The sequence below is a fragment of the Oncorhynchus mykiss genome, chromosome 27 (assembly GCF_057628025.1).
Source record: "Oncorhynchus mykiss isolate SJ-2025 chromosome 27, ASM5762802v1, whole genome shotgun sequence".
Lineage (NCBI taxonomy): Eukaryota > Metazoa > Chordata > Actinopteri > Salmoniformes > Salmonidae > Oncorhynchus > Oncorhynchus mykiss.
In genome coordinates, this window is record NC_143048.1 from 26811259 (window position 1) to 26837368 (window position 26110).

The following is a 26110-nucleotide window of genomic DNA, read 5'->3' on the forward strand; positions in this document are numbered from 1 at the left end:
GGGTCTCTGCGCCCCTGCATAGATTATCGAGGGCTGAATGACATAACAGTGAAGAATCGTTATCCGCTTCCTCTTATGTCTTCAGCCTTCGAGATCCTGCAGGGAGCCAGGTTTTTCACTAAGTTGGACCTTCGTAACGCTTACCATCTCGTGCGCATCAGGGAGGGGGACGAGTGGAAGACGGCGTTTAACACTCCGTTAGGGCACTTTGAATACCGGGTTCTTCCTTTCGGCCTCGCTAACGCTCCAGCTGTCTTTCAGGCATTAGTCAATGATGTCCTGAGAGACATGCTGAACATCTTTGTTTTCGTTTACCTTGACGATATCCTGATTTTTTCACCGTCACTCCAGATTCATGTTCAGCACGTTCGACGTGTCCTCCAGCGCCTTTTAGAGAATTGTCTTTTTGTGAAGGCTGAGAAGTGCACTTTTCATGCCTCCTCCGTCACATTTCTCGGTTCTGTTATTTCCGCTGAAGGCATTAAGATGGATCCCGCTAAGGTCCAAGCTGTCATTGATTGGCCCGTCCCTAAGTCACGCGTCGAGCTGCAGCGCTTTCTCGGCTTCGCGAACTTCTATCGTCGTTTCATCCGTAATTTCGGTCAGGTGGCAGCTCCTCTCACAGCCCTTACTTCTGTCAAGACGTGCTTTAAGTGGTCCGTTTCCGCCCAGGGAGCTTTTGATCTCCTCAAGAATCGTTTTACATCCGCTCCTATCCTTGTTACACCTGACGTCTCTAGACAGTTCGTTGTCGAGGTTGACGCGTCAGAGGTGGGAGTGGGAGCCATCCTTTCTCAGCGCTCCCTCTCTGACGACAAGGTCCACCCATGCGCGTATTTTTCTCATCGCCTGTCGCCGTCGGAACGTAACTATGATGTGGGTAACCGCGAACTGCTCGCCATCCGGTTAGCCCTAGGCGAATGGCGACAGTGGTTGGAGGGGGCGACCGTTCCTTTTGTCGTTTGGACTGACCATAGGAACCTTGAGTACATCCGTTCTGCCAAACGACTTAATGCGCGTCAGGCGCGTTGGGCGCTGTTTTTCACTCGTTTCGAGTTCGTGATTTCTTATCGTCCGGGCTCTAAGAACACCAAGCCTGATGCTTTGTCTCGTCTCTTCAGTTCTTCAGTAGCCTCCACTGACCCCGAGGGGATTCTCCCTGAGGGGCGTGTTGTCGGGTTGACTGTCTGGGGAATTGAGAGGCAGGTAAAGCAAGCACTCACTCAAACTCCGTCGCCGCGCGCTTGTCCTAGGAACCTTCTTTTCGTTCCCGTTCCTACTCGTCTGGCCGTTCTTCAGTGGGCTCACTCTGCCAAGTTAGCCGGCCACCCTGGCGTTCGGGGTACGCTTGCTTCCATTCGCCAGCGTTTCTGGTGGCCCACCCGGGAGCATGACACGCGTCGTTTCGTGGCTGCTTGTTCGGTCTGCGCGCAGACTAAGTCCGGTAACTCTCCTCCTGCCGGCCGTCTCAGGCCGCTTCCTATTCCCTCTCGACCGTGGTCTCACATCGCCTTAGATTTTGTCACCGGACTGCCTTCGTCAGCGGGGAAGACTGTTATTCTTACGGTTGTCGATAGGTTCTCTAAGGCGGCTCATTTCATTCCCCTTGCTAAGCTTCCTTCTGCTAAAGAGACGGCACAAATCATCATCGAGAATGTTTTCAGAATTCATGGCCTTCCGTCAGACGTCGTTTCGGACAGAGGTCCGCAATTCACGTCTCAATTTTGGAGGGAGTTTTGCCGTTTGATTGGGGCTTCCGTCAGTCTCTCTTCCGGCTTTCACCCCCAGTCTAACGGTCAAGCAGAACGGGCCAATCAGACTATTGGTCGCATCTTACGCAGTCTTTCTTTTCGCAACCCTGCGTCTTGGTCAGAACAGCTCCCCTGGGCAGAATACGCCCACAACTCGCTTCCTTCGTCTGCGACCGGGCTATCTCCTTTTCAGAGTAGCCTCGGGTACCAGCCTCCGTTGTTCTCATCTCAGTTCGCCGAGTCCAGCGTCCCCTCCGCTCAGGCTTTTGTCCAACGTTGCGAGCGCACCTGGAAGAGGGTCAGGTCTGCACTTTGCCGTTATAGGGCGCAGACTGTGAGAGCTGCTAATAAGCGTAGAACTAAGAGCCCTAGGTATTGTCGCGGTCAGAGAGTTTGGCTCTCCACTCAGAACCTTCCCCTTAAGACGGCTTCTCGCAAGTTGACCCCGCGGTTCATTGGTCCATTCCGTATCTCTCAGGTCATTAATCCTGTCGCAGTGCGACTTCTTCTTCCGCGATATCTTCGTCGCGTCCACCCGGTCTTCCATGTCTCCTGTGTTAAGCCCGTTCTTCGCGCCCCCGCTCGTCTTCCCCCCCCCCCCCCCCATCCTTGTCGAGGGCGCACCTATCTACAGGGTCCGTAAGATCTTGGACATGCGTCCTCGGGGCCGTGGTCATCAGTACCTAGTTGACTGGGAGGGGTACGGTCCTGAGGAGAGGAGTTGGGTTCCATCTCGGGACGTGCTGGACCGTGCGCTGATTGATGATTTCCTCCGTGGCCGCCAGGTTTCCTCCTCGAGTGCGCCAGGAGGCGCTCGGTGAGTGGGGGGGTACTGTCATGTTGTCTTGTCTCTGTCCTTTCCCTTCACCCTGTCTCCCTCTGCTGGTCGTGTTAGGTTACCTTTTCTCCCCCGCTTTCCCCCAGCTGTCCCTTGTCTCCTCTAACTACCCATTCACCCCGTTCCCCACCTGTTCCCTTTTTTCCCTCTGATTAGGTCCCTATATCTCTCTCTGTTTCTGCTCCTGTCCTTGTCGGATTCTTGTTTGTTTGTGTTTCATGCCTGAGCCAGACTATCGTCATGTTTGCTGTAACCTTGTCCTGTCCTGTCGGAATCTGCCGGTCTATCTGAGCCTACCTATGTTTGGTTATTAAAGAAGCTCTGTTTAAGTTAGTTCGCTTTTGGGTCCTCATTCACTCACCATAACAGTAATTATCCTTTTGTTTTCTCAGTATTTGTTTGGGTCTAATTGTATTGCTGTCCTGGGGCTCTGTCGGGTCTGTTTGTGTCTGTGAACAGAACCCCAGTACCAGCTTGCTGAGAGGACTCTTCTCTTGGTTCATAGGTGATGTCTTTCTAATGGAAGGTTTTGGAATCGCTTCTTTTTAGTTGGGTGTAGAACTTAAAGGCTGTTATCTAGATTTGGATAATTAGTGGGTATCATGTATCATACTAATTCTGCTCTACATGCATTATTTGGTGTTTTACACGGAGGATGTACAACGTAAAAAAAAAATAATAATTGGTGTTTGTCCCATTTTGTGAATTCTTGGTTGGTGATGGGCAATGGGTTCTATAACTGATTCAAGGATTTTTTGCCAGATCCTGGTATGTCGAATTTTAGCCTAGAAAGCCCTACTTGCCTTGTCTCTCAGATCGTTCACAGCATTGTGGACGTTACCTCTGGTGCTGATGTTTAGGCCGAGGTAGGTATCGTTTTTCGTGTGCCCTAGGTCAACGGTGTCTAGATGGAATTTGTATTTCTCTCTCTCTCTTTCTCTATCTCCTCTTTGAAGTATTGTCTTCTGGAAGAATGTGTGTTGTTGTTGCGGCCTGGCTGTCTGGTTGGCTTGGCATCAGTAAACTGCAGCGTCTGTTTACCATTTCACACATTTGTTAGTACTGCAGGCGAACTGGGGGGGGGGGGGGGGGGGGGGGGGGGGGGGGGGAGACAGACAGAGAGAGAGAGAGAGAGAGAGAGAGAGAGAGAGAGATAGAGGTGGGAAGCTCTGCTTTGAACCATTGTTATCTTTTGGTTCATTAACAGCTCAACCTTCTAAAGATGTCAGATTGGAAACAAATACACTTTCTGTTCATGTTGAAGTTGAGTCAGATACCTAATTTCAGCACTTGAATTGTTTTTGTTTTAAAATACTTCACTAAAGTACAGCAAATGTCTGTATTTTGGGGTATAATAAGTCAAAGGATAAAGGCGTAGTAGGATATACTAATTTCTTGTCAAGTGTCGTGCAGATCTGCCAATGAAACTGAACATATTGTTCACATCTATAATTACACGTCTTGGGACTGCTTCTTATCTTCAAAATGCTTTGTAAGATGGCTACAACACTAAGCTAGGTGAGTTGCTCTAGCTTGGACCAGAGAGCCCTCTAGTGGTCTGAAGATGTAACAACTCCTAAAAGAGGGAGATCAGTAGTGGGTTTGTTTATTAGATCCAGATTTGACCGTCTGAAAGCACAGATTAATGATTTTTGTAGTCTGGTAAACAGCCCACATTGAGAGAGTTCAGGCTGTCAGACATGTCTGGGGGGGACAGGGGCCTCAAAGTAAATCCCTGAGAATGCATGGCACGGTAAACCTGAGAGCCCTAACGCCTTCAGCCACCTTCTTCAGGAGCAAAGCAGTTAGACCAAAATGAGAGGTGACAGCATATTCATTTCAGCGTGTGTTTTTCTTTAAGTTCTTTTTAAAATGCTGTAAAAGGATGAGCGGTCAGCAGATTTATATTCCAGGGATGATTTAGGCTTCATAAGTGGCAGTACTCTCTACTGGTCGCTCCCTCTTTTTTTCATGCAGTATATGCCTTTTTGAAGGCTTTATTTCATTCCCATGTAGTTTATACAGGGATGAATCCCCTTGAGTGTTTATATTTTTAGTAAGTGTGTAAAACAGCACCTTGGTTCCCATATGCAGTAAGGAAAAATGTCAGCCTTCTTTGCACTTCTGTACTCACACAGAGAAACATAAACACACAGGATAAGTACTATTTGATTACAAGGGGGCTACACGTTGAAGGTATGGTGAAACAATGGTAAGGCATGTATTTACCACACACAGCCATCCTTTCAGGGATTTTGATTAAACGGAGAGCAGAACATGTTGTGTATAATGAGAGCATGTATTTTGTCTCCACGCCAAACTTTGATCTAAAGCATCAAAGGTCCTCTCCCAACGTGCTGTCTGAAAGATAACCCTCGAGCCGAAGCCAGCGAGGCCTTCATATAAGGGACTGCTTATGCCTCCATGAGGTCAAAGAGGGTGTATTATTGATATTCTCAGGAGCGTGATGAGTGGCAACACATCAGGTGGCTCGCCGGCCTCCCGTTAATTTATAGGGATGCCGTTACCTTCATAAATGGTTGCCTCATGAAATGACTGCAGCGCTTTAATTTAATACTTCCCCCTGCTAATTAATATGACACATGTTAGCGTGCCTCTGTTTACACAGGGTGGGATTGATGGGGGCATTTTCCTCTCGTCTTTGAATTTATACTACATACCATGAATCTGAAGGATTATTTTTCAAGATATTCAACTGTAACAGTCTTTCATGAAAAGACAAATGATGAGACTTATATAGGTCTTATAGTCTTCTCTACTCATAGTCCATAAGCCCCCCTCCACCCCACCCACTCCCTCCTTTACCCCTCTCCTAGGACCAGAACTCCCTTCCCCAGAAGTCACGGGTCTTTGGGTTTAACTGCGCTGCATCTGGGCTTGACGGGGGCTACCGTGAAAATATGTCATATTCCGCCCTGCCTTGCCTTGCCTGGTGCCACACTCCCATTTTCTCTGCCCCTGAGGAGTTAAAAACAGGGCTGCAGTGGGAGCTATCTCCATCTCCAGATCATCTCTCCTGGTAGTTCCTCCAAATAAATAACCAATTATAGTTCAGAGTCAGTAAGGGGCTTCATTTACTCCAGTCGATGTAATCAGAGCTGTCTGTACGACATTGCTGCCACAAAGTCCTAAACACAACTGTTTTGGTGAAATCCCAGGAGAGGGTGTAGAACTCTGGAACAACCCATGATGTTAACACCAGTCAGGGGGCCATGGCCTGCCAGTGGAATGGAGATGTGGCACAGACCTGACTGAAGACATGTTTCTTACAGAGCAAGACAAAGTGAATGGCTAGAGCCAAGAGATACAAAGAGAAAGCTAAAGGTTAGCTACTGTAACAATTGAAAATATGCAGATTGTGTAACTGTAACATCACAATGACCATCCTCAGGTGCACAACTAGCTTACAATTGAATACAAATCTAAGCAATGGTAACTGTGAGGTTGTTTTTCTTAGAAACTTTCTGAAGTTAGATTGGAAGGCAGATTGGATGGCATCTCTCTGATTTAGCATCAGATTAGCATTACTATGGTTTTTCTTTTTTGTGAAAATGTGTTTTTATTGTGTCACAAAGGCAATAATAACCCTACCTCCCATCCCAAACATACCCTGGTAGCCCCACCCCATCCCCAACCTGGGTCAACGCATAACATATATAAAAATATATATATATTTAAAAAATAAATAAAACTCTACAATGAAATAAAAAGTACACACAGTTAGATTTATGACCAGTATAAATAGCAACATCAAGAAAGTCATTTTATCCCAAACCAGCACCTTCTACAGCAAATGAGAGATTTCTGAAGCAGCTTCTTCCCACATTTCCAGAGTAGTATGTTTGGCTTTATTCACCTGGGCAGTGGATAACTCCAACATAACCACATCCTGAAAGTATACCAACCATCCTTATATGAAGGTCATGTGGTGGCAACCAGCATTGAACAAGTATTTTGGCAGCAATCAACCCAGACAACCAAACCTTAAATGTGTTTTCATTCAGCTACAGACCAGAATAGACATTAAAGGGAAAAACATTTTTACAAAATGTGGGCTCTTATAGGAAGCAACCACTCCCCCCATTGTTGCCTAGAAATTAGCTATGGCTGGGCTAATAACTCACTAACTAGCAAAGAATATGAACAAATGTGCACAGGTGTGTACATGCAGCTCTCGCTTTGATATCAAAAGAAGCGCATCTACTCGCGAATGCCCCACTCAAGCAGTTGTCTGGCCATCAATCGTTACTTTTTGTTGTTGATCATATAGACCCCTTTCTGTCTTTGCAAAGGGCGATGGGCAATGTGCAAGTTGGTGGCAGAACAAAGGATAGTTCTTATACTTAAAAAATACTTCAACTTCAACCAGTAAAATGTCTCTTTGGCTGTCTTTTGCTACAGCCGATATCAATGAGCGTGTTAGCATTCTAGCTAACAACTGCTGCATCCAAAATAGTTATTTTGCAAAGATCACAACCAAATATAGTCTTAGTGACTGTTCAAGCAAGAATCAAAACATAATTGTAAGCATATGAGAACCCGCACAAAAACATCCTGTGGCGGACTGCAATAGCATCGAATAGTCCCCGTGATATGCAACTGTTCAGGGAAGTCCGGAACCAATACACGCAGTCAGTCAGGAAAGCTAAGGCCAGCTTCTTCAGGCAGAAGTTTGCATCCTGTAGCTCCAACTCCAAAAAGTTCTGGGACACTATGAAGTCAATGGAGAACAAGAGCACCTCCTCCCAGCTGCCCACTGCACTGAGGCTAGGTAACACGGTCACCACCGATAAATCCATGATTATCGAAAACTTCAATGAGCATTTCTCAACGGCTGGCCATGCCTTCCACCTGGCTACTTCAACCTCGGCCAACAGCCCCGCCCCCCCCCGCTGCTCCTCGCCCAAGCCTCTCCAGGTTCTCCTTTACCCAAATCCAGATAGCAGATGTTCTGAAAGAGCTGCAAAACCTGGACCCGTACAAATCAGCTGGGCTTGACAATCTGGACCCTCTATTTCTGAAACTATCCGCCACCATTGTCGCAACCCCTATTACCAGCCTGTTCAACCTCTCTTTCATATCGTCTGAGATCCCCAAGGATTGGAAAGCTGCTGCAGTCATCCCCCTCTTCAAAGGGGGAGACACCCTGGACCCAAACTGTTACAGACCTATATCCATCCTGCCCTGCCTATCTAAGGTCTTCGAAAGCCAAGTCAACAAACAGGTCACTGACCATCTCGAATCCCACTGCACCTTCTCCGCTGTGCAATCTGGTTTCCGAGCCGGTCACGGGTGCACCTCAGCCACACTCAAGGTACTAAACGATATCATAACCGCCATCGATAAAAGACAGTACTGTGCAGCCGTCTTCATCGACCTTGCCAAGGCTTTCGACTCTGTCAATCACCATATTCTTATCGGCAGACTCAGTAGCCTCGGTTTTTCGGATGACTGCCTTGCCTGGTTCACCAATTACTTTGCAGACAGAGTTCAGTGTGTCAAATCGGAGGGCATGCTGTCCGGTCCTCTGGCAGTCTCTATGGGGGTGCCACAGGGTTCAATTCTCGGGCCGACTCTTTTCTCTGTATACATCAATGATGTTGCTCTTGCTGCGGGCGATTCCCTGATCCACCTCTACGCAGACGACACCATTCTATATACTTTCGGCCCGTCATTGGACACTGTGCTATCTAACCTCCAAACAAGCTTCAATGCCATACAACACTCCTTCCGTGGCCTCCGACTTCCTCTTAAACGCTAGTAAAACCAAATGCATGCTTTTCAACCGATCGCTGCCTGCACCCGCATGCCCGCCTAGCATCACCACCCTGGATGGTTCCGACCTAGAATATGTGGACATCTATAAGTACCTAGGTGTCTGGCTAGACTGCAAACTCTCCTTCCAGACTCATATCAAACATCTCCAATCGAAAATCAAATCAAGAGTCGGCTTTCTATTCCGCAACAAAGCCTCCTTCACTCACGCCGCCAAGCTTACCCTAGTAAAACTGACTATCCTACCGATCCTCGACTTCGGCGATGTCATCTACAAAATGGCTTCCAACACTCTACTCAGCAAACTGGATGCAGTCTATCACAGTGCCATCCGTTTTGTCACTAAAGCACCTTATACCACCCACCACTGCGACTTGTATGCGCTAGTCGGCTGGCCCTCGCAACATATTCGTCGCCAGACCCACTGGCTCCAGGTCATCGACAAGTCCATGCTAGGTAAAGCTCCGCCTTATCTCAGTTCACTGGTCACGATGGCAACACCCATCCGTAGCACGCGCTCCAGCAGGTGTATCTCACTGATCATTCCTAAAGCCAACACCTCATTTGGCCGCCTTTCGTTCCAGTACTCTGCTGCCTGTGACTGGAACGAATTGCAAAAATCGCTGAAGTTGGAGACTTTTATCTCCCTCACCAACTTCAAACATCAGCTATCTGAGCAGCTAACCGATCGCTGCAGCTGTACATAGTCTATTGGTAAATAGCCCACCCATTTTCACCTACCTCATCCCCAGACTGTTTTTATTTATTTATTTTTCTGCTCTTTTGCACACCAATATCTCTACCTGTACATGACCATCTGATCATTTATCACTCCAGTGTTAATCTGCAAAATTGTAATTATTCGCCTACCTCATGCCTTTTGCACACATTGTATATAGACTCCCCCTTTGTTTTCTACTGTGTTATTGACTTGTTAATTGTTTACTCCATGTGTAACTCTGTGTTGTCTGCTCATACTGCTATGCTTTATCTTGGCCAGGTTGCAGTTGCAAATGAGAACTTGTTCTCAACTAGCCTACCTGGTTAAATAAAGGTGAAATAAAATTTTTTTTAAAATTAAAAAACCCAAAACGTTTTTTTTTATGTAATAAAAATGTAAATCTAGGCTATGTTGAATGGGTTTCTGATGGCAATGGCTTTCTTACTGCAGCCAATACGTCAGTGTGTTGTGTACGGATAAAGGTCTATAAATACAGCAATTCAAAGTGAATTGCACAGATCCATTTATGGCAATGGCTATTTGCATATAGGCCTAGTGTAGCTCTCCCACAGTTAGTTTTACATACTAAGTCTTGCGTAGTTTGTTTTGTTTCGGTATGTTACATTGAAAGTGGCTAATATTGCATTGATTCAAGCACAATTCACACAGTTGAGCAAAACATTGATAGTGTTAACTAAAGGGGAAAACTCTTGAGTGAAGTTCAATCTAGTGTTTGCCAACCATGCAGTTTGGAGGGAGCATTGTTGGTCAGTCTGTGTTATGGAAAGAGCAAGTGTTCTTAATGTTTTTTATACTCAGTATGTGAAAATGCACGTTTCTATATTTTGCAGTAAAAAAGAATAAAGGAAGTTTAGCGTTTCCAGTGACATCATCAACTGATTAGTATGCTATTAACAGGCAATGCCTACTCATAATTGGTTAAAATCACATACTGAGTTGTCATTGCAAACACTTATCTTCCTCACTATTTTTTACTAAAAAAACATAGAAACTGCCATTTTCACATATGTTAATGTTGGGGTGGTGCTGGAGAGCTGTACAATTTTGACATTTTCCTTTAAGGCTATTGTAGATAACAATTGAAACCTTCTCAATTTAACTTTGGTAGTCCTGCATGAAATGACGACCTTGACAAGGCTGTAAAATCCAATGCATGGTCAACTTTTTTTCACGGTGAATTGCCCAACATCCTTTTAGGGACTCTTGGGTGGAGGATAAGGGCACTGTGTAGGAAAGGAAGTTGGTGAACTGAGTGGGGTCAACTGAACAGGAAAGACTCTCACTGGAGACGCGTGTTTCTGTCACGAGGCCGTGAAGCGCGGATCCTGCTATGGCTGCCGTTATTCCTGTGGGGCGGGAACTATCACAGGAGGGGGCGATGGAGCATGAAAAAATATATGCCCCAAAGAACATCTGCTTTGCTGGAGATACATTCCAAAGTAAAATCTGAGAAATTCTGATTTTTTTTTCTAATGGATTGGCATTTAATTAAATGGGCCTTCGCTGTTGTAAATGCGTAAAGGGGAGGAAAACGAATTCCATCAGACATGATGTTAGCACTGTTTGTTTGTGAGATAACATGAAAACAACATAAACTGTTTCATAGGGATGATATCAATAAAATATAATTTGTGGTTTCAAAGTTGGCATGATATTTATTTTGATAAAGCATTTTATTTAACTTTTGTACAAAGTTCATTCGATGTCCTGTTCTATCCATAACATACACATAGCTTGCATGGACAGGTGTGTAAAAATGCCTATATTTTATTTAGTCAATAGTTTACGAAAGGAGGGCGGAAGGACATTAAGCCGTAGTCTTTTTCACATTTCAAAGGACCTGCTTTTTTATGGTGCTGTTCCTATGTCTTCTAGATTTATTCTATTTCATGTTCAGTTGATTTGCAACTCCGGCTCCCTCTCACACTAAACGCAACGAGAAGTTTTTCGCTCTCTTCCAATTGGTTGCCGACTGGCGGCTCTCTTATCACAGTAAGGTTCTCATTCATACACCCTGTGTACGCCTTCTAAAAATACCTTACTGTCATCCATGGTACCGACTTTGAATAGACGGGACAAATAATTTCAATTGGGAAATAATTCAACTGAAAGAATAGACGAATGACAACATAACGACAGGTGGGTGAGGAAATTCCATTTGTAAGAATGCTACTCGTTGTCTTTTCTAACCATCCACAAACCTGTGCATGCAGCGTGTTTGGTGACCATAAATCAATTCCACTGTTTTGTTACTAATTCTAGATTCATGCCTTTTCATAAAACTATCTAATTTATCAAGATTCCATGCCAGTCTTCTGATCTGGTTTCATTTAGCTTACACAAATGCTTTTCAGGCTATCATCCGATAAAAATGACATTTTTTCGTTTACAAGTTTGTTTTCGAAATGTGTTTTGGTTTGCCCTAATATAACTCGCTTTCAAGGTTTCTAGATGAGTGAGAACTGTGGTTAGAAAAAGTGCATAGATTAGGGAAAATCAGTTCGTTCTCATTTATGATGGATGACAGCACGCGCTTGTGCAAGGTAAGATGCTTAAAATGTAACACTAGAGGCTTTCAGCCCACGGGCTGTCTCGGAGGAAAGCCACTGCAGTTATTCAACAGTCCTCCTGAGCCGCGAGTCGCCTAATTGGCTACAGATGCGGAATTCTATGCTCTTTTACCGTTTAGAAATTGGATGCATTTGGGAAACTTTATGAGGCGAACCTAACGTTTGCCTCCAGAAGCTGAAAATATATAAAAAATAGTGGTCACCAACAATTATCAATAGTGCCACGATCATAAGCCCCTTAGATAATATACCAGTAGCCGAGGTGATGCTGCAGAAATTCAATAACCAAAACATTTCAGCCAAACATGAAAGTATTCCATAAATATGTGAGTGTGGGCCTATAAAATATCTGATCACACACTAGTCAGTTCGTGTGTTTCATATTTACTTATGTAGAGATTGCTATAACATGAATTCTGGATGTGTAGGGGTCTATCTGTTTTCGTCGTATTTTTGCTATGTGGTTGTTTTTAACATAATGCCGCTGTTGTTTTTGGGTCCCTGCGCCATGTATTGTAGGCCTATATTGACAAGTGCTACCTTACCTTTCGTTATTCACAGTTTTCACAGTGATAGTGAGTGTCTCCTGTCAACGGACGAGTCGAAATTAATTAGGCTATGGCTGCAATCTGCATTGACAATAAAAAGTTAGTTTTCCTTATTCACTCGTTCTGTTTTTGGAGACCAGTGTTTGTCTCAGTGTAATTTGCTTGATGTTAGGAATGTTAAATGTTGCACGTGCCAATCTTCTTAATCATTCCACACTGAGGGAACGGCCAAAGACTTCGTCCTCGAGCTGCCCTTTCACCCTAGACTTTGTAAGCTGCACTTATTAAAGAGAAAAGTGTTTCAATATGTGGTAAGCTTTAGGGAGAAACGTAGGGAAGGTTGGGGTTTGGGATCTCCACCTGAGTTGTCTATCGAGCAAGTTAAAGTCATTCAACCATGGTAGTGATTCCGATCATCATGAACAGTGGTATTATGGATGCGAATATGTGACTGGTTATTAGATTATCATTGTGCCACTAAATATGTGGTGAAGGAAACAACCGTGCACGGACGGTCATACGGCTGAATGAATCAAGTCTGAGTCCAATAATTTACAGTGGACCTATGAACCAAATCTGAACATATTATATATTTTGGTGGAAGTGCTTTCACAGAATGGAACGCAAATCACAAAACCGCAAGGCGCTCCTGGCGCGCTCCAGAGATCTCTAGCTGTGTTGGTTATTGATAACTTTGTCAATAACTTACCCTGATATCACAACAACATGAACAATAGCAAAAGGTTTTCAAATTGTTTATTTAATTTAATGTGTGGCCTGAGGCTAGGCCTATACATTAAAAAAAAAAAAAATGTAACTTGAGGGCGATTAGAAAAAAGATCAAAACAAAGCTAACGTGATAACAACCAGAGTGCAGAAAACGGAACTATCAGCCTGAGGGGAAGATTTTCAGGAGGTATCACTGCCATTGAACATTCACAAAAGTTTGCATGGGGCCCTGAAAATACAAGTTATTTAATTTAACATTAAAAAATTAGCTAGCAAAAGAGTCAATGAAGTATGAGTTAATGGATGAATGAAGCTTGAATACTGGATGTGTGGATATTAGTGCATTATGAAGAAAAGTTGTTGATGGTCTAATGCATTACTGAAGGAGTGGGCGGGAGAGTTTGTGATTCCAGTGTTACGTCTAGCGGGAGAATTTGTGATTCCAGTGTTACGTCTAGCCTATACTATAGTTCTTTACCAATAGGAAGCTGAGTCATTCTTCCACCAATCAGACATGACATATTGCCATGACATAATGTTTATTATTCCCCACACTATGGGTTTTATTTGTCATTACATTGTTATTACATTATTGATTATTTTCGTCTGCATTGAACCACAATTGATGATCAATATGCCCATAATTATTAGAAATAGTTTTATTGTTCACATTAGCCAACTAGTATAATTATTGTGCACATTATTAGCATATTATTACTATGTTTTACAATTATATTTATTTGTGTGTTTATAATTATTTTATTGCCTTATTATTTTAGAATATATTGCTCTTTTTCACTTTTTCCCCTTTTTTGTGCTAATATTCCTCTCCCCAGGGCCCGTTGAACAGTGTTGAAGAACTCTCGACCCTCTCGGTTCTATGAACATGTTTCAGACCGTGCCTGACACTTCGTCTTACGTCAAGGTAAGACAATATCTTCTCTTCGAGCAGGTAATTTTGCTGGACGGTCTGGGTCCTCCCTAATTTTCTATTCATGAGGATCCTTTGTGAATAATTAGCATCTTCTTGTCATTCTTTAAATAGCTATCGGTAAGCATACACTAGGCCTAATATGATAGGTATCAATTAAATATTGTCACAATTGTCTCTCTCTATTCGGTTGTTGTTACCATGTTATAACCGTTATGCAAGAATAGGCCTGCATTCAAACATGTTATGCTAGCCTACTGTATAATGTTTGTCTGGACATCACGATTAATTGAATGTCTTTGCCTCCAGTGCGGGACCGTTATAGCACATTGTTATATTTGACATCATGCAGTTTTTTTTCTCTCTCCGCCACAGTCTCAAAGAATGTAAACAAAGCAAATAGTGGACATCTGGTTTTCACGTTTAAAACTCTGTGCATTGAATCACGTGGTACAACGTGGAATTCCTGCAACCTGACAATGTATAGGCCTTGGGACGATTTGTTGGAAACGAAATATGCACTCCCATTGTTCATCTTATAGCCTATATTAAAGTGCACAATCCACGGCATGCCATAACCTACGTTTAAGAAACTATCAGTGTAAGTGCAGTCGCCATGTATTATGGGAATGTATGCCTATCTGTCATTGAGTGCTCACCATAACACATCAACATTGCCGTAGGCTATTATGGGAATCTGGCTGTTTTAAAATTGTATAGGAAATGTGATGCCATGTCTTTCTGTCATAGATCATTGGTCGAAGACCAATTGCATATAGGCGGAGCCTGTATGCTTATGAAAATTAACATTTGTGCTTAGTCAAGCATTTGTGCTTAGTCAAGTAATAATATCTTTATACTCAAAATACTCCAAGAGTGACTTGTTGTACTTTGTCGACTTATTTCCCTTTGCATATAAGGGCTATTTTCATACATCCATACCGTTTGTAGCGCTCTGCAGAAAATGTCACTGGCCACATTGCTTGAGTTCTCTGAACAATTACCGATTTGTTTTGGGACATTTGAACAGCAAGGAATGTTTGAGGAGAAAATATGCTTTGAAATGAGCCTTTCTGCTCCCTAAATAAGACAACAAGTCAATGACAGGGAAACAAATCCAGGAACCTATGTAAAGTTTTCTTAAGTGAACCATTGAATGCTTACGATTGCTTAAACAACCAATATTGAACACCAAGTTCGTCAGTTCAATTAATATCACATTGCCCTCGTTTTAATCTAAACCTTCACTGAATTATTTTGCATTTGGGGGAAGATATGAATTGTTCAGAATGTGAACCAGGCACTTCTCAAGACACATGTGTAAGAAATATTATATTTCATGGTCTAGCATTGGTTTTGATTGATTAAGGCCAGGCGAGACTCAAGCTCTCCAATAAAAGTACATCTCAAATTAATTATGGCCAGGAGCAAGGGACCAAACGGTTCGGTCTCTGCTTTTTTTACTATTTTAACCTGGGCTTTATTTTTGCCGGAGAAAGAGAAGGGACTTACCTGAACTCTCAAGTCTAATGAACAATCTTAAATGGCCGATCCATGTCTATGTCTATGTAGTGGTTAGAATAATAGGCCTAAAACGTTTGTCACATAAATTAATTTATAGAAGTCACAACAGACAACCTGTAGGCCTAGGCCTAATGGAATTTATTTTGTATTTTATGAATTAATATTTGTTCACGAATAATATAAACATAGGCCTATTTCAGCAGGCTAATAATCTTGCCTAATAATTCAAATGAAAACCTATAATAATACCGTCATAATGATCACCGTCATAATTTATCCTTGGATCATTTGGTAACTTAATGGAGACGTTTTAGGTCTTAATCGGCTATTATGAACATTTGTAAGCATGTGAAGTTGTGAAGTGCTATAAATTCACGATGAGCATAAACTGAAACTAACCCACGTGTATTGTCCAATGGAGGTGCTAGGGCTTCCCAAGGCTCGTGGTACGAAATGTCTGGCTGTCAGATTTCAGCGTCAAGTCAGATGTTCTGTGGTTCGCTGTATAAACCAACTTGCATCTGTTTATTGGCCTCCGAAAATATTTGTTACCACTCTCTTTGCATAAGCATGCATGTTCCGTGCGTAATGGAGTGAATAATTTGATTAGCTATAGCCTGCTCTTACTTAGTATTTAGTTTGTTAGCGATTTGCCTCGGTTACTATGGCTCTGTGACCAACTCAATCAATAGTGCTAAGTGATTTCAGAATTTGGTCACGTTATACCTGAAGTAACCTCAGGTGTCAACGAATCACAGAAGATTTTGTTTGCGTTTTACGGGGTATTAGGCATATTTGAAATAGGCCTACTTATATGGCCCATACAATGACAGTCATTCACTATTAGGCCTACTAGCCAACAGGCTATTAAAAATAATAAACATTTATTATTTTCAAAACGCTAAGCCATACCCTCTGCTATTGCAAACGGGTCTAAAATGAATGGAATCTATAATTACGCAATAACGTACGAGGAGGTGTGGTATTGCGGAGTGCCTGGATACAGCCCTTTTTAGCCGTGGTATATTGGCCATATACCACAAACCTCCGAGGTGCATTATTGCTGTTATAAACTGGTTACCAACGTAATTAGAGCAGTACAAGTAAATGTGTTGTCATACCCGTGATATACGGTCTTATATACCACGGCTGTCAGCCAATCAGCATTCAGTCCTTGAGCCACCCAGTTTATAATGAATAGTATACCATGACATTCATTCGGCCTACTTTCTTTCGGCCGAACTCCAATACAAAACCAAAACAGGAATCTTGAATAAGAAAATGTAACGGCCACTAAATAGTTAAAAAAAAAAGGTGTCTCCCTTAATTTACACGAGGCTGAATTGGCCTCAGGCAGGAGAAGCCTTGACCCCAAGCAGGATCCAGATGTGGTGGTATATACGGGACCTTTCCCCCAACAGACCCCCAAGTCGAGAGCAGACAGGTCGGCCAGTCTGTCAGTGGCAGCGTCGCATGCTCCGTTTGGCGGCTCTGTGGCCTGGCCGCTCCCCCAGGCAGAGCCCATTGGTCTGGTCACGTTCAGGGCTGGCTCCATGTCTAGCATCTGCGCTGAAATTGTGTCTGAAATGACAAATGTAGAGGGAAAATAGTTGGGGATGGGGACTGGAGATTTTTGTCCATGGGTCCAGTAGCCTAAAAAAGTAGTTAAACTATAGCCTAGGTCTAATAATAATAATAACAACAACAACAATCAAAATCATATGTAATAACATAACATGGGAGTAAGTACACTTCATCATTACTTTAACGAAAACCATACACATTTACTCATTAACTAATCTCCAAACATATTAAGAGACGGGGTTCCCCTTAGCAATATTTGGAAATATACAGTCCATTATCATTCCCTCCTGTGTTTGATGCAGACACACGTGTAGAGCAGACCTTGATATTATGCCTCTGGGGCGCTGCGTGCTTGGGTTTTATTAGGAAAACTTCACAGAGGCTTGGAAGGCTATAACAAAGAGTAGCCTAGATCGCAACAACCCTCGCCACAGGTAGTTCAAGTTCGTATTCCTATTGGTTTGATTTACAGTTCATTTCATCAGCACTCTCGAGGAAAACATCTGTCTGCTTTGAAAGTGAAACTCTATTTTATATATCTATCTCGCAGTGGAAACGTGAATATAAAAAGTTCATTGAGTTGGGAATGATTTGGGCTACAGTAAAATCATAATTGTGGAAAAATGTTTCACGCATTGCTTTAAAGCAATACATACGGATATTATAAAACATAATGGAATCCCATAACAGCCTATAGCGGTTAAAAGTATAACTTTTTAATTGGAAAGTAAATGTAACATAATACATGTAAATTGATGGAATTGCTGAAACAAAGTCATTTGCCAGTGTTAGTGTCTGTTAACAAAAATACTCAAATGTAGCCTACAGCAACATATGCATAACGCTGGCAACCATTCTATAAAAGTTTCCGAGTAAAAACATTAACAGGGGGGAACACGCAATTGTTTTCCCTGCTTATCTCTTTGTGACAAGTATCCTGCTTTTTGGAACTAAAATGAAGGCAGGGCTTGAAGTGACACACATAGCTTCCTTCTCAAAAGCGGTGACTTCCCTTCCCAAATGTAGAGAAAAAAAAACATCCGGTTAACTGTCTCTTTCTCTCTGAGATATATCGGGGGCTGGAATTAATTCAGGAGCGTGTCATGTTTGGAATATTGTTGGGGTCCGCTGAAAATTGCGCAAAATGGACGGAACTATTAAGGTAAGGGTGGAGGACGGGGTGTACGAGTTTGTGAAAGCTTTGCTTTTCGGAGTTGCGCCTCCTTTTAGCATGAGTTGCTATGTCTGTGAGTAGTAAGTAGCCTACAATGTTGGGCAATGAACGGCTTTTTATTTTGCTCCGAAATCGGTAACCAGATGTCATTCTATTTTCCTCTTTATCTCGAAGTTTCCTTTTCCTTTAGGAAACTCTGAAAGTGAAAATAAGATTTGGTTGGATGCGAGCGCGTAGACTCACGTCTGGAATTAAACAAAGTGCTTATTTTATTCAGTGAAAAGTATGTATTTATATAACAAAATGTAGGGCAATTATATTTCTCCAGTTGATATAGTGATGAGGAGGGATTAAGCAATATGTAGGCGATATATGGCTGTACTGTTAGATGAACTTGCGTTTCTTTGTCAAGTAATGTATGATGTGTCAAAGAAGGGGCTGCGCAATAGTGGTGGCACGGTGACCGGGGATCCTCTCGCAGTTCATGGTTCAAAACGTTAATGATGGTGTTTTGGTGGTTCATGTCGTTTATTATGCTGGATATACAAGGAAGTACAATCCCTGCGTAAAACCATAGATTTTATACGCATATTTTCGGTTGTAAAAAGAGTGTTAGAACAGTTGCCATTTTTAGTAGCCTTATCAATGGCCAAAATGTAATTTGGAAATATCACGGGTTAATTGAGAAGCGAAAACTGCGCATCTCCTTGTAATTCACTATTAACAAAAGGCTCACATGCTCACCTGGGTATGTATGCTTATATTGAACACAAAAAAGTAATTCATTATAAAGGGACGGGTATTCAAGCGCGGTTTTCGGTTAGCCATGCAGCCTCCGGTATTGAAATTCCAGATGCATTGCTATGCAGATGTTTGATGGTTAGGTCCCTGCATTTCACACCACGGTATTGTGTCTTGAGTTTGAGTAGACATGGCCTATTGTCCTGTAGACATGGCCGAGTTATTTTGCTCCGATATCCAACGAACTGGACTATTATAATAGCCATGTAAACGTATTGTCTGTCAGTGTGTTTTCTTTGCTGGTTGAAAGAAGCTGGTTTGTGTGGTTGAAGTGGCGGCTGGGTGAGGTGTAAGTTTTTGAACAGTATAAGCGTTGACTGCACAGAAATGTTTAATTTATATTAAATAATTCTCACCCGACTGGTTTGTGATTGTTTAACACTCAAACATGCAAAATAGAAAAATGTAGGCCTTGTGAAATCATTGTTTAATTATATTATCCCATCATTTATTGATGACAATACTATAACAACAATAATGACTCATTATTATACATGTATCAGGACTATGTATGTCTCTGTGTATATTTGATTGACTACTAACTGTATTCCGACTTTAGTCATAAAAAAAAGGGGGGGGGGGGGGGGGTGTTATCGAGCCATGAGAGCTTCCTGCTCTACACAATCTGGTTTCCTGACAGGTTTCCCTTTCCTCCTCAAACAAAGGACAGGAATGCCCCCTGAATCGCAACGATGCTGATGAGTGTTTGTGGACAACAAAATAGACCTGTGCAGTCTGGAAGTAGCGCACTAGGCACTGGCGCACAAACCCTTTAACAAAACGCGACATGATGCAGGCAGGCTGTTTGGCTGTAAAGCATCTGTGGTGGCCTAGGCACGTGGCAGCTTCCACTGTCAGTTTCCCAAGAATAGTTTAGAAAGATCTGTTAGTTTATGAATGAGGGTGGTGAACAACATTACACTATTTTGAGATGATAATGGCACCCCATGTACCATTTAATGATTGATATGTACAGTAAATAATTTAGAGAAAGCAAGACTTGGAGTGCAGTTATTATTGTTCCCTGAGAAAAAAAATGGTAGGCTACTTGAACAGCCTAGATGGGAAGGGTTGTTGGCACAAGATGTTCAGAAGAGACAAATGTAGATCAATTAACTGTATCTCTGTCCCACCCGTACCATAGACGGTGTGTGTTCCACACTGATACAGAACACACATACCAAATAGACTCAGAGTGGTGTGTTAGACTGTTTGGAAGTGCATACATTCACACTATTTTTAAAACCTGTAATCTTGATCGGCACATGCCACTTGCCAATCATGGATTACATGGCAGGCGCTGATATGTCAGTGTAAATGTAATGTGCAACAGCCATAATAGCAGAGATGCACATTCCCTCACTGCTCTCAACATATAATCCACAGCCCTGGCCAGCTGCTGAATAAACCACTCTGATAGGGTATATGGCTGCCAGACTGCCAGTGTCCAGCTACAGTATGATGGTTTGACTGATGAAATCACAGACATGTCTGTCCAACTCTGACTGCGTTATCTGATGCTGTCTCACAGTATCATCCCTCCAGCCCTCCCAATGAATGGCCTCAAAAGCTGTCACCTTGGTCAGTTTGGAACCTCTGGCACATCACAGACACATACAGTCAGTGTTAGTGAATGTACTTTGTAGCATTAGTTTGCTGAAACGTACTGTACGTGAATATAATATGTGTATTCTTCTGATTAGCGGTGAAGATAGAAATCCCCGTCCCAAGATAGACATCTCAGGAAAGGCTGTAAACAGCAGACTGGCCACTGTATGTATCACTGGAACTTCAGGCTAACTCTGCTTCACTTTTTCACTTGTTAGGACTCATTGAAATGTAGCACGACTAGCCTTTTTTTATCCATGTTTGCTATTTCATGAACAAAGTCAGGCGTGTTTTGATGCGTACATACTTTGTTGTTCGACAGGGGAAGAACTGTGTGCTAATGGCACATCATTGTCTTGATCGAGTATGTTATCTTGCTATCAGATCAGATGTGTGTCAGACGTGAGCATAATCCTTGAAATGGCTTAACTTTAATGACACTAGATCAGTTTGTCTCTATTGCTACTGCTTTGTTTCATTAAAATGATTAATTGACAGAGCTGAGGCAAGGCAGGCCTCACCAGCTCCTTATTCATAGTAAACAGAGGGTTTAAAACTGATTTAGCTAAGAGGCTGCCCCAGTCTATACAGGCAGCCATTTACCTGTATATCTCATACATACTCTACATCTCTTTGGCTCTGTGTATGGGTTATTGTATGTCACATCATTGTGAATAGCAAGTATTGTATTCCCATTAGCCCTTATACATCTCTGACAATGATAGATCTGATATGTATTCCATGCATCAGTTACCAGGCATGAGACGGAACACGTGGACAAAGACAGAGGAGTGTTCAGTGGAGACGTTTGTTTTATTTAATAAACGTACATTGCTCCAGCAGAGCTGTCAATGTAGAACTGATCCAGTTGGGGCGGTTGGGGCGGCAGGGTAGCCTAGTGGTTAGAGCGTTGGACTAGTAACCGGAAGGTTGCAACCGGAAGGTTGTCGTTCTGCCCCTGAACAGGCAGTTCTGTTCCTAGGCCATCATTGAATATAATAATTTGTTCTTAACTAACTGACTTGCCTAGTAAAATAAAGAAAGGTAAAATAAAAAAATTACAAAAATAAAAAAGTTGAGTCTTCAGCTGCCATTCCTTCTCTTTGGAAGGAAAACTCAGACTAGATCTTGTTGTGTGTAGTAGTCATCCGAATTGAAGTCATGGTAACATCAACAGGAAGCTGTAGTTGCTAAATAGGCCCAATTGCTCTATACACAAAGCACTTAGGATGCCAGATTGTGATATGAGACATAACTGCACATAATTACTCTAAACAAAATGTGTCTACAACAAATGAGAGATTGAAGTTGTGAGATCACAGGTTCTCTCTGTTGTTCTAGAGGAGCCCCGCTATAACCTGTTCCTCCTCTGGCCTGCAGGAGGCACTGTCAGTGGTGAGTGAAGACCAGTCCCTGTTCGAGCCTCCTTACGCTGCTGCTGCCCCTCTACCCAAGACAGACATGACTGCATCTGGCACACAGGACTACGTCCAGCCCCACAAAATCCACCCATTACCCCCTCAGCAAGAGTGGATTAACCAGCCAGTCCGAGTCAATGTCAAGAGAGAGTATGACCACATCAATGGATCCAGGTATGTTCAGCAGTATGCAAAGTCCATCTCACTAGACTCCATGTCTTAATCTCTGCTGAGTAGAGTTGATGTTCCCTAGATTAGTCTAGATTGAAAAGGACAGTTGATCATAACAATTGCTTGTGCACAGTTAGATACCATTTTTGGCCACTTGCAGAAATTGACACTTACTACATTCCATTGGGCTCTCTAGCTCCACTCCATTGGCCCTGTGGTTGTCTATATTTCAAAACATTTTCATCTCCCTTTAATACACACTTTGAGACCATATAAAGATGTCTCTCCCTGACATTGACACTGTGTGTCTGTGCAGCAGGGAGTCCCCAGTGGACTGCAGTGTGGGGGGTAAATGCAATAAGCTGGTGGGGGGCAACGACACATCTCAGATGAGTTACGGAAGCTACATGGACGAGAAGAATGCTCCGCCCCCCAACATGACTACCAATGAGAGGAGAGTGATCGTCCCCGCAGGTAACAGTGACTTCTATGATACAAACCACATGGTATTTCTTTATAATTAACAAACATTTCAAATTGTTTTTATTTTATTTCTCATGTTATTAATTGTTCATAAACTAGACCTACAAGTTGTATGACTCTCCATTCCGGGCTGTGAGAAATGTTTATTTCTCAGTAGTTTTTCTTCATAGTCAGATGGAGGGCGTATAAACAGGCTCTCAATTGGCATTCATTTTCTGATGTCATAGAAATGTTTTTATTAGCCTCAGATCTATTTAGCTGGGCCACAGGGGAAGGATCTTTGATGCTTTTGTTAGTCATGTTTTAGCTTACTCATGGGAGCATGACTCAACACATAGAGGCAACCGAGGTCTGTCCAGTCAAAGAGCTCTTTACATTAGCTAATTGATTCACATATTACAGAGTGTTATTTATGAGGGATAAATGCTTTGGGAAACATTCTCTCTCTGTCAGTCTTGGAAGAGACTTATTGTGCATCAGATATACTGTAGAATATATGCAGGTGCATGATTACATAGGCTACACAATCTGGGAAAGGATGGGTCACATAAATTAATTGAAAGATAGATGAATGAATAACTAGATGAATAAACAAGTGACAATAACGGATGAATACATTAGCCATAATTTGGAAATAATTATGACACTAAAACTTGAATTGCATTCTCAATCACTGTGAAAATGGTAGATTGTCCAGTGATGTTTACAGTACATTACCTCTGTCCCCTTGTCTTCCTCCAGATCCATTGTTGTGGTCTCAGGATCATGTCCGCCAGTGGCTGGAGTGGGCCATCAAGGAGTACGGCCTGCTGGAGATGGACACGGCCATGCTCCAAAACACAGACGGCAAGGAACTGTGTAAGATGAGCAAGGACGACTTCCTCCGACTCACTACCATGTACAACGCTGAAGTCCTGCTCTCTCATCTCAATTATCTCAGGGAAAGTAAGTTCTGGCAGCCATTTTAATTGACCTATTCTGAACAAAAATATAAATGTAAAGTGTTTGTCCCAGCTAAAATAAAAGATCACAGAAATGTTCCATATGCACAAAAACCTTATTTCGCCAAAATGTTGTGCTCAAATTTGTTTACATCCCTGTTAGTGAGCACTTCTTCTTTGCCAAGATAATCCATCCACCTGACAGGTGTGGCATATCAAGAAGATGATTAAACAGCATGATCATTACACAGGTGCACCTTGTGCTGGGGACAATAAAAGGCCACTCTAAAATGTGCAGTTTTGTCACACAACACAATGCCATAAATGTCTTAAATTTTGAGGGAGCGTGCAATTGGCGTGCTGACTGCAGGAATGTCCACCAGATCTGATGCCAGAGAATTTAATTTTAATTTCTCTACCATAAGCTGCCTCCAATGTCGTTTTAGAGAATTTGGCAGGACGTTCAACCAGCCTATGGCGTTGTGTGCGCGAGCAGTTTGCTGATGTCAACTTTGTGAACAGAGTGCCTGATGATGGCGGTGGGATTATGTTATGGGCAGGCATAAGCTATGGACAATACATTTTATCAATAGCAATTTGACTGCACAGAGATACTGTGATGAGATCTTGAGGACCATTGTTGTGCCATTCATCCTCTGCCATCAACTCATGTTTCACCATGATAATGGATGGCCCCATGTCGCAAGAATCTGTATACAATTTCTGAAAGCTGGAAATGTCCCAGTTATTCCATGGCCTGCATACTCACCAGATATGTCACCCATTGAACATATTTGGGATGCTCTGGATTGACATGCACAACAGCGTGTTCCAGTTCCCGCCAATATCCCGCAACTTCATACAGCCATTGATTAGGAGTTGGACAACATTCCACAGGCCACAATCAAAAGCCTGATCAACTCTATGCGAAGGAGACATGTCGTTCTGCATAAGGCAGATGATGTTGGTCACACCAGATACTGACTGGTTTTCTGATCCACACCCCCTACCTTTGACCAACAGATGCATACCTGCATTCCCAGTCATATGAAATCCATAGATTAAATTAACTGATTTTCTTATATGAACTGTAACTCAGTTCATATAATTGTTGCATGTTGTGTTTATAATTTTGTTCAGTATATGTCTGATGGATCATAGAGGTGTAGAACTGTAGTTTCATAGTGATCTTTGTTCTCAATGTCGTAACAAACAGTGATAAATTGACCAAAACAGAAGTTCTCTGTCTCTTCCATTAGACAGTTTGTACTGCAGTCTCACATTGACATACTGTACATCAAGTCTCGTTCACCCGGGTATGTGAGAATGCCAGAAAACGCGGTTTACCCGTTTGTAATGTTTTACATTGTTATTTTGCCTGGATTGGTTTTTCATAAAGAGTAGAGGAGGCTTAATAAATAGCACAGACATTTCAGTCTGTTTCTCAGCCCATTGCCCCTGTTTTTGGATGTCAACTGAGGGTAAGAATGCCAAACCAAGGGGAATAACATGACTCACTGTGTTTTGTCATCATAGTCATCGTTTTACATTCGCCAGACAATGATACAGCCTTACTGGAAACCTGGACCCCATTTCTTCAAAATGGTCGCCCTGCAGGCCTTGGCACATATAGCCATTGCAGCCATGAGGACTTAAGAGTTTTTTCCCTGTAGATAACCATCATCTCTGGACTGTAACCCGTACTCCCTCCATTTAGGAGTGCCTTATTCCACAAATGCCACAGTAAGATGAAGCCCATGTGCATTGCCTCAGGAATCACGTGAGCGAGTGAGGTCTGTGTTCAGCAGAGCACAGGAAGTGTCTCTGTAATATACAATGGAGGCAGCTTTACTGATTAATTGGAAGGCCTTTTGTACATTACAGCCTTGCATGTTTTGGCAGCGAGACACGGCTGTAAAGAAACAAGGTTTCTCTGCACCATAATGCAAATGCCATCTATACGCAAGATATCAGGAGGACAGGCAGCATCTGGAATAGTGTACAGAGCATCGGGACTGTGTACCATTCTGTGCTGTGCTGTATAGTTCAGGTTTTATAGACATCCACTGCGTTGTATGGAGTTGGTGGATGGCCATCAAAAAACAGACTAAGCCATAATATTGGATGCCATCCATAAAATCAGTTATTTCAGTAAACCAGTAAATATATCTCACCCTCTACTGTATGTATGACGGTTATCCTCTGCTGTTTGCACTGTACTGCAAGAATAGCAGCTGCAGCTGCAAAACTCCACCATTTGGGTGGAGACCCAAATGGTTAACTAATGGTTTAACATTTCTCTTAAAAATTGTGATGGGTCTTGCTGTGATGTAATGGGAACTTTATTCGGTGGGTGTCAACAGTTTTATCTATGCTGTGTGTGGCGTCTGGGTCCAGGGAATGGGGATGACTGCCGTGAGTATAACAGCCCCATTGTGTTACAATGCAGCATGGATTGGAGGCTCTGTGTGTCTGACTGACCACCACCGGGCCCTCTCCGC

General features: G+C 42.7%; 1 protein-coding gene across 8 annotated transcripts in view; it reads left to right on the forward strand.

Moving 5' to 3' along the window:
- The first annotated feature begins 10955 nt into the window (after window positions 1-10955).
- Window positions 10956-26110, forward strand: part of LOC110507857 (Friend leukemia integration 1 transcription factor) — a 37926-nt gene continuing 22771 nt past the window's right edge. The window contains exons 1-5 of one of the 8 annotated variants that reach the window (XM_021588228.3): window positions 10956-11266; window positions 13811-13899; window positions 21977-22188; window positions 22502-22659; window positions 23410-23613. In XM_021588228.3, coding sequence (XP_021443903.2) covers window positions 13855-13899; window positions 21977-22188; window positions 22502-22659; window positions 23410-23613 — 619 coding nt within the window. In that variant the 5' untranslated portion in view covers window positions 10956-11266; window positions 13811-13854. Of the gene's footprint in view, window positions 11267-13810; window positions 13900-17965; window positions 18471-21976; window positions 22189-22501; window positions 22660-23409; window positions 23614-26110 lie in introns of those variants that run through there. The other 7 variants (XM_021588229.3, XM_021588230.3, XM_021588231.2 and 4 more) reach the window with 7 other exon arrangements.